We start from the raw sequence: 16,099 nt of genomic DNA, 5'->3' as shown, positions 1-16,099 counted from the left end.
AATCATAACCGAGTGGAACCATGATGAACTAGTGGGAATTAAGTGCATTTTTTATACCCTTAGCAGCCATACTGCATGCCCAAAAAGTAGAAACACTTGAAATGTATTATATACACGTATGTATTAGGTATTTTGTGTTGCCATTAGATCGATCCACATATTGCCAGGAATGTAGGGTCCCTATTCCATTGTTGATCATCGGATGTGGGTTTCGGGCGGCATGCATGTTAACCTAACCTCACTCGCATCTCATCAATCGATATAAATATATGGCTATGAGTAAAGTATCGATTCCCCATTAATCTAAGATAGAAATGAACTTAAATATTTTTCAGCCTTTTATTAATTGGAAAGGAATTTACAGCCATTTAATTTGAATAAAAATAACCAAAAAAAAATTTACAAGAAAAGGTAAATTTTCTCCTACAACTAGAGGTTCTCATGGGTCAGACCGAGCTGGGTTCAATTAAAAATTTAGGCCCATTTATTAGGCCCAGACTTGGCCTAGCCCGAAAAATGGGCCTAAAATTTTGCCCAAGCCCGACCCGGATAAAATGCTAAAATTCGGGCCCGACCGTATTAATTTTTTTTGTAATTTTTAAATATACAATACATCAAAATACTAAAAACATCAAAATAAATATTTCCCAACAAATTGAAAATAAATTTTTAAAAATATCTAGACTTAAATAACACTAAGATAAATACAACTTAACAAGCAAATGTCTCTAAAATAATAACAAAATTAACAAATGCCTTTAAAATAATAACAAAATTAACAATAAAATAAGTTTTATACAATATCCAAACAATAACAATAAAATATTAGCAACATAATAGTAAAATGGTAGCAAAATAGGGAAAAAAATAATAAGAAAATAACATTCAAAAACAAAAAAAAGAGCAGATTTTTTTTGTCTTTTAGTGAATTCGGGCCGGGCTCGGGCCAAAATACCTTACACGAGGTCCGACCTATTTTTTAAATAGGCTTTATTTTTTTGTCCAAGCTCATTTTTCGGGTCTATACTTACCCAAATCCTCCCACATTTCAGGCCAACCTTTAGGTCGGGCCGGGTGGCCTCTTCCCAAATGAATTAATAAATGAAGAAATCCGCTAAAGGGAAATTAAAGGAAAAATGAATGAAATATTTCTCTTTGATCAGGTTGATGTTGTCGAGTATCTTCACATGGAATGCCTCTACCTTTGTATGGGAGATGATGGGGACGATGTCAAACTGCAAAAATAAAAGCAATTAATGTATAAGTGTTAAATAAATAATGTAAACATACTAATTAGTGTGACTAACAAGAAAATTAAGCAAACCATATAAAAAATAAGAAGACTTACTCAAGAATATCTTTCCAGAAGGAGCTATCAGTTTCATCACCCATTAGCTTCTCCCAAGCCTGGAACATGGAAGTGTCTGCAGGTGACATGGTTGAGCTGTGATTGGTGTTGGTCTTGTCGTCTCCCATTTGGTTCATGGAAGTAGTAGCAGTCTCAGGAGATTCCGAAACCAATTCAGAAATTAGAAAATCACTCATATCTGCGCTTTCATAACCTTGAAAACTTGCCCACGAATTGTTAATTTACACCCTGAGACATTGAATGAAATTTCTGAGGAACTGGGGCTGGTTCATCGGCATAAAGAGAGCTTGTCCCATTTATCAATCCTTCATATGGGTAAGATTTCTGGGACCCCATTAAACCAGCAGTAATAGTTGAGAGTTGGTTGGTATTCAGGGTTTGGATTAGGTTTTGCAATAGCTGAGCAGCATCAGCCTGCACTTTAAGAGCACTACTTTCCCAAGGATTCATCAAGCTGCCTAACTGTGCAGCACAAATCAGCTGAGTAAGATTCAAAAGGTGATTGAGATCAGTTCTTGGTTTGTGGGTGTTTGGGTCGAGTCCCATGTTGAGAAGCTTCTTCCTGATGTGGGTGTTCCAAAAGTTCTTGATCTCATTATCTGTTCGTCCAGGGAGATAAGTAGCAATCTTTGACCACCTGTACAAAATTAAATCAAAGCCGTTAAACCTTGAACATGAATAATTGCCTAGATTATCATTGGAATAAACAATATGAGATATAAATATATGTACTTGTTCCCAAGAGTGGAATGAAGGTTAACGATAAGTCTCTCTTCTTCTTCGGAGAATCTCCCCCTCTTGATGTCAGGCCTCAGATAGTTTGCCCACCTTAGCCTGCAACTCTTTCCACATCTATTCAAGCCAGCATGCTTTGGAAGAGTTTTCCAATTGCCATGGCCATGCGTGTTAATGTAATCAAGCAGCTTCTCATCTTCTTCTGGAGTCCATGGACCCTTCTTGAGATTAGCATCATCAGAACTACAGCATGGAGACCTTCCCATTTTGCTGATCACCAACGAAACTAATAATAAACCAGCAGGGCACAGAAGAACCAGTTATCAGGTTAGCTGAACTGAACCGCTCTTAGATGCGGGTTTTAACTTTGAAAATTTTTAGGATACTTGATGATACGAATTGACCTGGCTGGTCTGGTTTTATATGTGCATGATGGACTATCATATTCAAACCTATGATGTCATTATCATACTTTTTGAAGGTTTCCTAGATCAAGAGGCACACACATTCTTAAGAAGTAACCTGGAAATTCATAAATTTATTTAAAACCCCATAAATCCGAATCCGGATTAGGCAGTAATAGAAGTAGAATGGAGGGGTCGGTACAGTAACCGATAAACGAGATTTTAATATCTTAAACCATGCATGGCTACTTAAATTTTGTTTTTAAATATATCTCGTTTTATTAATCAATTTATCCATAAACATTATATAATAAATAAAATTCAAATTCTCAAATTCATAATCAGTTTATTAGTATAATTAAAACGCAATTCACATTTTCAGTCAAGTAGAATTAAAATCAATTCAATATGAAATACAACCAATTAAAACTTAAAATATATCCATATTTAGATGGAATAAATTTAAATTGGACTCATCCATAATAAAACTTAAAACCCCAAAAAACTCAATCCCGACATCTCAGCTTTTACCAGTGAAATCATAAATTGACTGACGGCGACGAACGAAAGTTGCATTTATCACCACCTTATCGTTGGTTTCAACCATGGATAAAGCTTAGACCAGGCAGGGGAATATGACAGTGGCCCAGTTTGGTTCGAGTTTAAGAATTAGGTCACAACTGTGCCACTAAAATGGGCTAATTTAGCCTAATATTATACTCATTTCCAAAGTCCACGAAGCATCTTATTATGGTGTTTATTAGCCCTTGTGTTGCTTTTATATGGAAGTGGAAGAACCATTATTAACCAAAAGATGATTCATTTGTAAAGTTATTTTATTCATGTTCTTAGGAGACTGACATGAAAAACTAGCCCAAGATAAATATAGTAAACAATAGGTACTAGAAAACTCTATATTTATGCGAAGGACCAATAGCCCCATATTTTATACTCTACTAGTAGTTCAAAATTCAAAGTAGACTTGGATACGAGAGTGAAGCTGATCACACTCTGTCAATAATGGCTCGGTTAGAAGGGCGGGGAGCAATCTTGGAAGCATGTTCAGAAGCATTGGCTAGAACCTGAAACATTCTCAATATCTCAGTTCTGTCTTCCACGTAGTACTTGGCCTTGCTACATTTCTGCCCAACCGTGCAAGCAAACACATCCGCTACTGGGGAGAGATAGGGGCCAGCCGTTGCTCGCATTATCACCTCAAACATGTCCTCATCAGACCTGTCATCCCCAATACACAGAACAAAATCGGGTAGCATTCCCTTTTGTTTCATTGTCACCAGGAGATGTTCCGCAACCAGACCCTTGTTCACACCCTGAATGAGCAGTCGTGTGCGCATGGCAGTCAGCACATATATTCTATGCACTTCAAAAATGGAAATGAATGTTTTGAAGTGAGGATTTAAATGATATTGACATTCAAAAGTAATGCCTAAAACTTCTTCCAGAACTTATTCTCTACAAGCTTTCACTAAATTATATAACTCGCTCTGCTCCGTTTTGTTAACTAGAAAATGCAATTATGTAATTGATATAACCTGGTATCTCGTTGAACATGTGCTACTAACCTGAGGTTTAACTTCTACAATGTGCTGGCCACTCTTAACCAAAACTGGCTCATTAGCAAGAACGCTTTCGAGGTGATCTAAAAGTTCCTTAGCCTGGCAAAATCCGAAATCAGGATCAGCATCTCGGTAGTTCCACACAAGGGAGCTCTCTTTAGTCTCAATGGCAGAACCATCTGTCGTTTCAGTGTACAATTTCATCACGGGCTCAGCAATCTGCTTCCAATCAAAGTCCGGCACAGAGATACAAGTTTCCCAATCTGCATCATGTTTTGGCCTGGGGAAAAAGATGGTAAATAAAGGGACAAGTTATCAACAATTAGATCCTCTCTATGCAATGCTTTTTCCTCAGTTACAGACAAGGAATAACGACCTTCAACTGATACTGAATCATACTGTAAGCATTGGCGACCAGAATTAGATGTTCATTGAGCTAAAGCAACAGGAAAAAAAAACACACCTGATAAAATAGCCATTCTCTGCTGCAATTCCGAGCTTCTCACAACAGGAAAACCATTCAGTTAGAGTCTTTCTATCTTTTGCACTGACCAGGAAAACAACATTCTTGGGATCTCTACACAGATTGTTCAAGATTCCAACAGCCTCTACATTGGGGATAGTACTTAATGAACTAGTCAGCAGCAAGGTGCTATCGTAATCCAAAAGAATTGCTCGGTTCTTGGTTCTCTTGTAAGCTGCAACAATGTGCTCAACAGAAAGCTTCCTGAAATTTGGATCCATAGCTACTACTCGGAACCCTAAACCAAAACCAATTCCCCAGCACCGCTTCCTTAAATGATCCCGGCAAGCCCTCTCAAGATCCTGCAAAAAGCTACGTGCCCAATATGCAACATCATGTGTACTCACGTACCTGTAATGTTTCTCATGCCGCAATTGCTTTTCTGCCTCGGAGAGAATAAGTGCGGAATCCATAGCGTCAGCCACAGCATCAATGTTCCATGGATTTACTCGAATTGCCCCACTCAGGGATGGTGAGCATCCAATAAATTCAGAAACAACCAACATGCTCCTTTTTGGTCCCAAGGGATTTAGCCCCAGGGTCTGATCTAGCTTTTCGTTTCCTTGTCGGCATATAATATATTCATATGGTATAAGGTTCATCCCATCCCTCACTGCTGTAACCAGACAACACTCAGCTATAACGTAATAAGCAATCCGCTCGTAAAACTGGAGAGGGGTATCAATTAAAACCACTGGATCATATCCTGGTCTTCCAAACGCATTATTAATCCTCTTCACTGTGGCATAAGCTTCAGACCGGACTTCTTCTACATCTCTTCCTCGGCCTCTTGCAGGATTTGCAATTTGAACCAAAACAACCTGACCGGCATTCTCAGTATGTTGCATGAGCAATTGTTCCATGGCCAAAAGCTTCAGGCTGATCCCCTTAAATATGTCCATGTCATCAACCCCAAGCATAACAGTTTGACCCCTAAATTTATTGCGTAACTCAGCCACCTTAGATTCAGTCTCAGGAAGATTCAGCACAGACTGAAGCTGTCCTATATGAATCCCAACTGGAAGAATCTTAATACTCACCGTCCGACCATAATATTCAAGCCCTATGTAGCCACGCTTTGACTGATAAGAAAGACCGAGCATTCTGCTGCAACACGTGAGGAAGTGCCTGGCATAATCAAAAGTATGAAAGCCAATGAGGTCAGAGTTGAGTAGTGCTCTTAAAAGTTCCTCTCTTACAGGAAGTGTCCTATATATTTCAGATGATGGAAATGGGCTATGGAGGAAAAATCCAAGCTTCACCCTATTAAACCTCTTCCTCAAAAATGTTGGCAAAACCATCAAATGATAGTCATGAACCCACACATAATCGTCATCAGGGTTTATGACTTCCATAACTTTGTCGGCAAAAATCTTGTTCACAGAAACATAAGCTTGCCAAAGGGAGCGATCAAAACGACCACCAAGATCTGGTGATAGAGGAAGCATGTAGTGAAATAAAGGCCACAGATGTTGCTTACAGAATCCATGATAGAACTTAGTGAAAAGCTCGGGAGGGAGGAATGCAGGGACACATTTGAAAGTTTCAAGCAATGTTTGGGCCACATCGTCTTGTTCGTTAGGAGGAACCTCCTCTTTAAGGCAACCTACATAGATTACTTCTACATCTTCTCCAAGCCCATCTTTGAGTTGCAAAAGAAGTGAATCTTCATCCCAGCTAAAGCACCACCCCTCATCATCAGTATTTTGATGTACTCGAAGTGGAAGCTGGTTTCCCACGATAATCATCCGTTCTTGAGAAACTGAAGAAGGAGCATCAGAGCTAACACTGTTGCAGTTATCGTCTTCTACCTCCGACAAGAGCCCGGGGACAGTAGCCACCCGAGGAAACCTCTTCTTTTCTTGACTAAGAGTTGGGGTACCACCATAAGCAAGGTCCAAGAGGTTAGAATAAGACCTCGAAACCATGACAGCAAAGGATAGAAAAATCCTTCCTGCCTCTGAAAATTGCACAAGACCTTATTGATCCTCTTTTCTATAACTAGTTGACAGAAATCTCCAAAGAGAAAACACTAGCACATCAAAATATAATCAGAATTCAGAAGGAAATATGGAAAACAAACACATGTTAAGTGCATCCTAGCATATCATTCATCAGCCTACCAGATGCGGCATGAATGAAAAATTCAAAAGCGGCATATAATTCTCAAGATGCATGTACCATACAAGTTTCCAATTTGAGAAGACATCACTAAGAAGGGCTTTTAACTCTTCTAAAGGGGAAAACAAACACATGTTAAGTGCATCCTAGCATATCATTCATCAGCCTACCAGATGCGGCATGAATGAAAAATTCAAAAGCGGCATATAATTCTCAAGATGCATGTACCATACAAGTTTCCAATTTGAGAAGACATCACTAAGAAGGGCTTTTAACTCTTCTAAAGGGGAAAACAAATACCTTTCAAGTTACAACCTACACTGGTTGGTTTGAAATAAACGCCAAAAAGAACCAATACACTAAAGCCTCAACCAAAAAAAATTAAATCAGACAAGTTTTAATCTAGTAGTGGCAAATTTGCCTCTTGATTTTAATCAGCCTCAACAAAGTAATCAACTAATTACACAAAGCAAGGCTGATCAAAACCGGCAGTTGAAAAATATCAAAATGTACAATCAACCCATGTTCAAATAAAAATAAATAAAGTTAAAAGCTTTATATAGAAGAGCCAGAGAAAGAAACAACATAGGCCGTCAAAAGAGCATGCAGTGATAAAAGGAACCAAGTAAGTGGGAAGTCAAATAATAGAAAAAAGCAGAGCAGATAGTGGCAGGCAATACGAAGACCAAAAACGAAAAGGGTTATTGCAGTGAAGAAGATTAGAAGAAAAAAAAACATACCTTGGGAGGCTATGAGAAAGATTCTGTTTGTGAAGAAGGCAGGCCTTTTAGTTCATGCCAATTCTCATTTGTTGTACCCCCGAGAAAAAGTTTCTTACTTTCTCTTTTATGTGTGAACTTCACAGCATATGGTATTTCTTTGTACAAAGCATCTAATGCTTTTCTTTCTGTGCTGTCATTTTCTGAAAGAGTTGCGTGAGTGCTGTCTTGTTGAGTGATGAGTGAAGGTAAAGAATGAATCCAAACAATGGAAAAGAAAAAGAACCCAACACTGCCACTAACAAGTCTTTTAAATTTTAACTATGGTTAGTTTTCATTACAAACATAGATTAACTCCTCTAATTACCATACCTAACTCAAACTCCTGACATTGATGGCCATGCGAGGTCGACACGTATCTTCCATGGCCCTAGCTAGTTGGTACACTTTGTTCTTTTCTATTTCTTAGAACTCATCACACAGCACCTTTAACTCAATAATTAACTGCTTTAATTAATTAATTTGGTATCATTAATGATAATGTAACTTTTACCTCTAAACTGGATAAGGAGGTTTACATTCAGCTCTAGATTAATTTTGGTGTCTATATTTTTTTTGAGTTTATTTTAAATTTGATAATTAGATTTATTTTGATCTCTAAACTTAAAAATTAAAAAAATCTAAAAGTTTGATAATTTAGTATTCTAAATTTGAAAATTAAGATTTTTTAGATCATGACGTGGAATAATCTCATAGTTTTAATAACCGAACTCATGGTTGAATAGGTTAGACCACTAATTCTCAATTCAACTAGTTCGATTGTCAAACCAGTAAAAACTAAAAACTCTCAAAAATCCAAAAAAAGAGAGAGATAAAACCGGTTTTACTTGGATTTTTTAAATTTTTATGAATTTTTTAATTATTGTTGGTCTAACATTCGAATTGGCTGAATCGAGAATTGATGATCTAACTTATTGAACCATCAATTTAGACATTAAAATACTAAATATGACACTCGAATATTGTACGACATCATCATCTATCTATAGACATAGTTTTGAAGTTAAAAAATATATATAGATATGAAAGTGAAGTTGAAGAGGAAAAAATCACATTATCCCCCTTTTTTCATAATAGGCTTAAATGAATAATACTTTTCAATTTGAGGAATAAAAGTCATTAACCCCAGGTTAAGTTTCAATTATAGCAGGTTAGTTTCACAACAACAAATGATTGTATCTAAGAACAGTTGCGAAAGTGACATTCTTAATTTAGTTTATTAGTTTAAAATTTTAGGGAAAATGTAGTCCTCAGATTCATGTGTTTGTTTACACTTGACTTCATGTTTTCTGCTAAATGTTTTACACTTTGAAAACTCGTAAAACATTTTACAAATGTTACCCTAGTTTCACCTTTCACTCATTTCACACTTGTTTTCTCAATTTCTCCATTCTCTTCTTTTCCTCCCATAAAAATTAGTGAACTATGTTTTTATTTTATGTTATTTAAAATTTTACAAAAGTTTTATTTTTGAATTTATTGTTTGATATATAGCATCAAAAACAAAACCCAACCCAGGGTGGGCTGCTTTGAACCAAAACTGAGAATAAGCTTGCCTCACATTTGGCCCCAAAATATAAATCTGACTCTAACCTACAACTTGCGGTTGTTTTGAGACCTTAGGGGCTTCACAGTGCGCTTGCTTAGTGCTCACCATTTGTTTTCGCTTTGTTCGCGGCACCACAATAAGAGCCGCCTCCCTCAAGAAGAAAGCTTCGCCATTCTTCAGTTCCACTGCAGTCAGTTTCTTTCGTCTTTGTTTTACTTTCTGATCCTAGGCTTTGGGGCCTGCCCTGGAGATGCCTTCAAAGTCCAAGAAGCAATCGAAGACGCCTTCAAGGCAATCAAATTCCGACCTATCGGCTTCTCCACGGACACCGTCGGTGACTTCTCTTGATTCAGAAGTTAGTGAAGAAGATCTTAGGTGCTCCATTGACGAAGTTTCGAAGCAATATCCTTCTCTTATTGGAAAATCTGCTTTCATTGGACGAGTTAATTATGTTGATTCCGAAACTAGAAGCTGTAAAATTTGGTTGTCAGAGTCTTCTATGGTCGCTTCTTATCTCGCTCCTGGTACATTAGTATCGGTAATTCATTATGACTGTTTCTACTTTCTAGTATGTGATAGGAAATGTTAGTAACTTTTCAAGGATTGCATTCTTACCCTTGCTGCGCCACCGCTTTTCTGTTGCTGAATTATATTCTAATCCCATTGCTAGGTCTCACTTTCTGCTTTGAAGAATAAACATTCAAATGGATTTCCTTTAAGTTCTGTAACAGATGAATATACTCTACCTCTTGGTGTTGGTTCGGCCAATGAAACTACAAAAGAAGTTGGAAACTACTTTGCACTTGCTACAGTTTTTCCATCTTGTAAGGTTCGAATGACCATCTTATGGTAGTCTAACTCTCTTTATATACTATCTTCTCCTTTTTTTTGGTATGAATTTAAACAAAAGTTAAAAGGAAGCGGATGCTTCCGCTACTGTTATACCTAATGTAGATGCATTACAATTAAATAAAAGTTGGTTACTTCTGAAAGGATACGGGTAACTACTTATGAAGTTTATGTGGTAGAATATATTTCAGAGGGTCCGTTGGGGCTGCATATTTTGTTAAGGCGAATTGATGGATATCATATAAGTTGTAAATTATGGACTTGATGCTATGTCTCTTAACTTGCACCTTCTTAATTTTGGAAGCTACAAATGGACTTGATGCTATGCTCTACCTTCATCTTTTTCTTTCTTTCCAGGTTTTGAAGAATGGAGTCAGATTGTCTTCAAGCCTTTCATATACACTGGGTTCTCCCTCTTCTGGCAGCATCGTGTTTGTTTACCCTATTCAAAGTGAATTTCAAACTGGTCTTATAAATGAGAGTGAAAAGGGTCATAACCCAAATTCTAATTGCCTCTCATTGTATAGCTGCCAGCAATTGCATCTGGAGCTGACTTCTAAGAATACAGTAAATACAAGCTATGATATACAATCTAAAATGGAATTCTCTACAGGGAGAAGTCATGATCGATTTGAGAATGGAATAACATCTTCCCCTAAGACGCCATTATATCAGTCAAAGCTGAGTTCTCTTCATTCTGCTCAGGTAGATTCACCCTTTTGTGAAGGCTCTGCGTCAAATATCTCCAAACCAAATGGTTTATGTGTTGATTCATTTGATGTTAAAGAGATTTTAAGGGATGAAAGTTCTAAGAAGCTACTAGAGACCTGTGCTACTTCATGGTTGTATTCACGAAATCTATTGCGTGGAAATATTGTGGCCATTCCAATTCTTTCGGAGCTTTGCATTTTCTGTGTGATAGGTGCTGGTATCAGTAACCAAGATTTGACAAATGGAAGTCATCATAGCTTGCCCCCACAAGCACTTGAACCAATGGAGCATGTGAATAGTGCTTTTGTTGTAGACCACAAGACTGAAGTATACTTACGGTCATCATTGGATTTGTCTTCTGAAACTCAAGCTGAAAGAACTTCACCGTGTGTGCAAAATGACTCTGGCAATGTGAAAACCATTATGGAGCATGATATTCCAGATTTGGGTGGCTTGTCTAAAGAATATGCAATATTGAAGGAAATCATTTCCTCATTGGTGAAGAATGCTTTGTCAAGGTAAATGATATAAATTTGCTCTTGCTTGTTTACGTTTTGGAACTAATAGTATTACTGAGTGGTCTGTTATATAAAATACTAATCTATTCTGTGAAAGTTTTTTGTTTTCCATATAAATAAACTATTATGATGTTGAAATTGTCCATTAAAATGAAGATTAGGCATGTTGTAATGCGTAGAATGTATTTGTTTGTAAAAAGGTAAATTACAAAGGATCAGATTATGCACTAGCTGGTTAGCATCAGGCTCTAAAACTTGTTTACCTATACTTGATGAAAGTTTGGTCCATGATCAGCTAACTTGAATGAGGTTGTGAGGGCTAGACAATCGAGCCTGTGATGTAAAATCTATATATTATGTGGGTTTCCATTTCCATAACATGGAAAAAATCTCTTTTTATCTTTTAATTGACTTTGGCATTTTGTTGTTACCTATACTTGATGAAAGTTTGGTCCATGATCAGCTAACTTGAATGAGGTTGTGAGGGCTAGACAATCGAGCCTGTGATGTAAAATCTATATATTATGTGGGTTTCCATTTCCATAACATGGAAAAAATCTCTTTTTATCTTTTAATTGAATTTGGCATTTTGTTGTTTTAAGCAGTAAAGTGTTCTTGTTGCTATTTTCTAAGATGTTGGAGTTCACTGATGCATTCATTCACAGATGCTTTTTGTTTTTATCCTTTTTCTCTCTTTTGTTTCTATCCTTTTTATCTCTTTTGTTTCTCATAGTAAAAGTTAAATGTTGATCACTAATGTAACTGTTTTAGTTTTGGTTTACAAACTACAAAGGGAGTGCTTATTCATGGCCCACCTGGAACGGGAAAGACTTCTTTGGCACGGATATGTGTTCATGATGTTGGTGTTAACCTCTTCTGTGTTAATGGACCCGAGATTGTTAGTCAATATCATGGAGAAAGTGAGCAAGAATTACACAAAGTTTTTGAGTCAGCTATACAGGCTGCACCTTCCGTGGTTAGTTTTGTTCTCTCAAACTTTTGGTTAGTTTTGTTGGCTTTCTTCACTGTGTGCATTATAACTCTATGCTTAGTTGTTGTGACTTTGTGACACCATAAAGTGGATGAACAACAAATTCTTGGGTGTAAGACGTTGTAGCAAAATGTTAACATGTCAATTTTAACCCCTCAGTTTTATCTTTTGAAGGAAAAAATTGAAGGTTATGTCTTCTAAGAATCATTGCATATCTCCTGTACCTCTTAGATGCATCCTAACCAAGTTCCTCTCTGTAGGTTTTCATTGATGAGTTGGATGCCATAGCTCCTGCACGGAAAGAAGGAGGTGAACAACTATGCCAAAGAATGGTTGCTACTTTGTTGAATTTGATGGATGGGGTTAGTACAACTGATGGAGTACTTGTGATTGCTGCTACCAACAGGCCTGATAGCATTGAGCCTGCACTTAGACGACCTGGAAGATTTGACAGGGAACTTGAGATTGGTAAGATAGAATATTTTGTCTTTGTGATATTAAATTTCATTACCTTGATAATTTTTTTAATGGTAACTCTTCTTACATTCACATGATAAATGACATCATCTACTCCATCTCAAGTACTATGTATTATTTATGATGTTCTCACAAACTGATTTGTTGTGGGTAAAGTCTAATTCAGTTATAATTTAATCAATATCGAACAGATGGAGTTGTTTCTTGTTTATTTTTCCTCAAAGCTTGCATGGAGGAAGAAATGGAAAGATATTTGAGTTTAGAAATTTCTCTTAGTAGCTTAAAATATCTAAGAAATAAATGAATATAATAAATATTCAAGTCTGGGAACTCTTAGTGCACTTACCATATTCAAGGAAGCCTGTGGTATCATAAATGAACTTAGAATAATAGGTTTTGTTGTTTCTTTTGTTGTCCATCCAATTGGTGCAAATACAAGTAGCAAATCTTTTTCCCTGATCTCTGATATGCTAGATTGATAATTCATATGCAGGTGTGCCATCTCCAAAGCAACGGCTAGATATACTTTGTACTCTTCTCAGAAACATGGACCACTGCATTTCAGATATGCAAGTTCAGCAACTTGCCATGGCTACACATGGTTTTGTAGGTGCTGATCTAGCTTCCCTTTGTAATGAGGCAGCTTTAGTTTGTCTTAGGCGCTACTCTAAATTTAGAGTTTCTTGTCATGGTTTGGGATCCTGTGAAATGCCAATAACATATGTAGGCCAGTCAGGCAATAATATGGAAGGAATGGAAAGTGGAAGTGGTTTAAGAGACATTTCATCTAGTTCTTCAGATTCTGCATCCTCTTGCAAATTGCCTGATTCTACTGAGATGGTCTCACAAATAACAGCTAGCATCCAGAATGGCATTAACAATAATTCTGAAGGACTGTCTTTGGTGAAAGAAAATTGCCTGCTAAGTTTGGTGTTTGAGGATTTTGAAAAGGCCAGGATGAAAGTGAGACCTAGTGCCATGCGTGAGGTATGTGACTAAGAGATATAACTGTTGTTTGGGGAAATCTTTTCTTGCAATTTGTTCAATGGAACTGGTCTCTACTATTGTTATGACAACACCAAATAACAGTTGCCGTGTACACAATTTTATCCTTCCAACATGATTTTAGAATATTTTAACTAAAAAGGATCAAAGCTGATATTTCTTAGAGTTGCAAATTGATTTATTTACCATGTATTCGACCCTTTTTCTCTACCTTCAGATCATACTTGAGGTTCCAAAAGTTAACTGGGAAGATGTTGGCGGTCAAAGGGAGGTCAAAACTCAGCTAATGGAAGCTGTTGAATGGCCTCAAAAACACCAGGATGCATTTAAGAGGATTGGTACTCGGCCTCCCACAGGGGTGTTGATGTTTGGACCTCCAGGTTGTAGCAAAACCCTCATGGCTCGTGCTGTGGCTTCTGAGGCTGGATTGAATTTTCTAGCGGTGAAAGGTCCAGAACTTTTCAGCAAATGGGTTGGTGAGTCTGAGAAGGCAGTAAGATCCCTTTTTGCAAAGGCAAGGGCTAATGCTCCGTCAATCATATTTTTTGATGAAATTGATAGCCTTGCTGTAACTCGTGGGAAGGACAATGATGGGGTTTCAGTTTCTGACAGGGTCATGAGTCAACTTCTTGTTGAGTTGGATGGTTAGTATTAGATGCTAAGCATTATTTCTCTCATATATTTATGGTGCTTTCATTCACATATATATATTTTTGCATATGGGATATAAATGCTCTGTAGTTTTCTTCTTGTAGTATACTGACTGGATTAAAATTCTCGCCGTTCTAGGTTTGCATCAAAGAGTTGATGTTACTGTTATTGCAGCTACTAATCGACCAGACAAGATTGACCCTGCCCTTCTAAGACCAGGTCCTTTCTTTCTCTCTCCTTCCCTGCCACTGTTGATGCACAGGAGAGTGCAGCCAACATTACAACTTTCTAGTCCTTGTATGGCATGAACATGTTTACCTTCTCATATTATCTAACAAAAGATTCATGCAGGACGTTTCGATCGACTGTTATATGTGGGACCACCAAATGAGAATGACCGTGAAGATATATTTCGCATCCATTTGAGCAAAAGTCCTTGCAGGTCTGATGTTAGCTTAAAAGAGCTTGCTCATCTCACGGAGGGCTGTACTGGTGCCGATATATCATTGATTTGCCGGGAGGCAGCTGTCATAGCTCTTGAGGTTTGTGAGTTCAAGCTTTGTATTTTGGACCTTTCTTTATCATTTTTTATTTAATGTTAAGTTGGAATCAGGAGAGCCTTGATGCTGAAGAATTAACAATGTGCCACATAAAAACTGCAATCAGACAAGCACGGCCATCGGAGATTCAGTTGTATCAAGACCTATCAGCAAAATTTGAAAGGCTTGTTCACTCCAGCTCTGTGGAAAAGAACTAGGATCTCAGCAGTGCTCAACTAGATTGACTGGGTTCACATTTTGGTAAACATTTCTTCTTTTACTTCACTTTTCTGGATATTCTGTCAATTAGACTGAGTAGCTGTGATGTAGCTCTCTTGCTCTAACAATCTCAACATGCGAAATACGCACAGCAACTGAATATATATAATCAATGAGAACTTGCATATTTGCATATGATCTTGAATCTGGGTTTCTGTCAGATTTGGCAGTACTGTATATGTGATTTGTCCTTAGGGACTAATGTTCTAAAGCTAACCATTGCTGGAAAGATTTAAAGGAACTATATATATTAATCCAAAAGAGCCAAAGTGCTAAAGCTCAACTGTTCCGTATCAGATCTTATAGGATGGCAACCCATTGCACTGTTTCTGTTTGAAGAAACCAAACTATAGTGATCAACACACTTTGTGACATAGTTGAAGGCTTTTCTTTTTTCTTCCTGTTGGTGGGGTTTAGAATTTGATAGCATCAAAATTAATAAAAAAACAAGTTTGGTTTCTATCAAGGAAAGATGACTTCTTTGATGTTATTAGTAGTTGAAACTTTGGAGTTATGTAGTATGAATGTGATTGAATCAATGTGGTTTGTTCTCTCAATCTAAATGCAGGCAGACTGTAATAAAGCCCGTCTCAGAGTTGTTTGGTGGCTTGGCAAAGCAGCCATCATAGGCTCAGAGAATACTTTCATCAAGAACACATTAAACAAAATGTCCAGCCCAGTCCAGTGGCTGTGGAAAGAATGGAGCAATTAATATGTGCATTTTATATCAAATGGAGTTAGTTTTGGCAGTGAGATGGAGTTTCAGTTTAGCCGTGTCTGGTTCAGGATTTTTGCAAGTGCTACCAATGCTAGAAGATGCAGTAGAGTAGAATGGATTTATGGAAACCCAAAATTTTGACTTGGCTTGCCTTGTAAAATGTAATAGCACGTCTATTGATTTGTAATTTATTGATCTTCAGAGTTCTTTGAGGACCCCTATAAGTTTTATCTAATAACCTAATTTCTACTTAGAACAGTGCCAATTTCCTTATCTACTATAATTATTTCCTTTAGATTAAAGG

The 16,099-nt window shown here is 37.2% G+C and overlaps 2 protein-coding genes and 1 pseudogene across 8 annotated transcripts; 1 reads left to right on the top strand and 2 right to left on the bottom strand.

The window, feature by feature from the left end:
* Positions 1 to 790: 790 nt before the first annotated feature.
* LOC105791915 (transcription factor MYB39-like) lies at positions 791 to 2,416 on the bottom strand (annotated as a pseudogene).
* An 892-nt stretch (positions 2,417 to 3,308) lies between these two features.
* LOC105791914 (alpha,alpha-trehalose-phosphate synthase [UDP-forming] 5) lies at positions 3,309 to 7,677 on the bottom strand. 3 transcript variants are annotated; one of them, XM_012620217.2, is made up of 4 exons: positions 7,470 to 7,669; positions 4,549 to 6,640; positions 4,092 to 4,365; positions 3,309 to 3,839 (listed from the first exon to the last, which is right to left on the bottom strand). In XM_012620217.2, the coding sequence occupies exons 2-4, from the start codon at positions 6,534 to 6,536 to the stop codon at positions 3,513 to 3,515; spliced, it is 2,589 nt and encodes an 862-aa protein (XP_012475671.1). In that variant the 5' UTR covers positions 6,537 to 6,640; positions 7,470 to 7,669; the 3' UTR covers positions 3,309 to 3,512. The 3 variants fall into 3 exon arrangements, with proteins under 3 accessions (XP_012475671.1, XP_012475672.1, XP_012475673.1); XM_012620218.2 differs by having other exon boundaries at positions 4,549 to 6,624; XM_012620219.2 differs by having other exon boundaries at positions 3,740 to 3,889; positions 7,470 to 7,677.
* Positions 7,678 to 9,055: 1,378 nt separating this feature from the next.
* Positions 9,056 to 16,051, top strand: LOC105791909 (calmodulin-interacting protein 111). 5 transcript variants are annotated; one of them, XR_008198600.1, is made up of 11 exons: positions 9,056 to 9,595; positions 9,728 to 9,886; positions 10,264 to 11,135; positions 11,907 to 12,111; positions 12,387 to 12,594; positions 13,097 to 13,590; positions 13,826 to 14,252; positions 14,398 to 14,478; positions 14,611 to 14,801; positions 14,926 to 15,059; positions 15,646 to 16,051. XR_008198600.1 is itself a non-coding variant. In XM_012620211.2 (11 exons), the coding sequence occupies exons 1-10, from the start codon at positions 9,308 to 9,310 to the stop codon at positions 15,014 to 15,016; spliced, it is 3,069 nt and encodes a 1,022-aa protein (XP_012475665.1). In that variant the 5' UTR covers positions 9,062 to 9,307; the 3' UTR covers positions 15,017 to 15,059; positions 15,646 to 16,051. The 5 variants fall into 5 exon arrangements, 4 of the variants coding, with proteins under 4 accessions (XP_012475665.1, XP_052490482.1, XP_012475666.1 ...); XM_012620211.2 differs by having other exon boundaries at positions 9,062 to 9,595; positions 14,873 to 15,059; XM_052634522.1 differs by having other exon boundaries at positions 9,358 to 9,581; positions 14,873 to 15,059.
* Positions 16,052 to 16,099: the final 48 nt, after the last annotated feature.

The sequence above is a fragment of the Gossypium raimondii genome, chromosome 8 (genome assembly GCF_025698545.1).
Source record: "Gossypium raimondii isolate GPD5lz chromosome 8, ASM2569854v1, whole genome shotgun sequence".
NCBI lineage: Eukaryota > Viridiplantae > Streptophyta > Magnoliopsida > Malvales > Malvaceae > Gossypium > Gossypium raimondii.
This window is presented reverse-complemented; position numbering and strand designations above follow the sequence as displayed.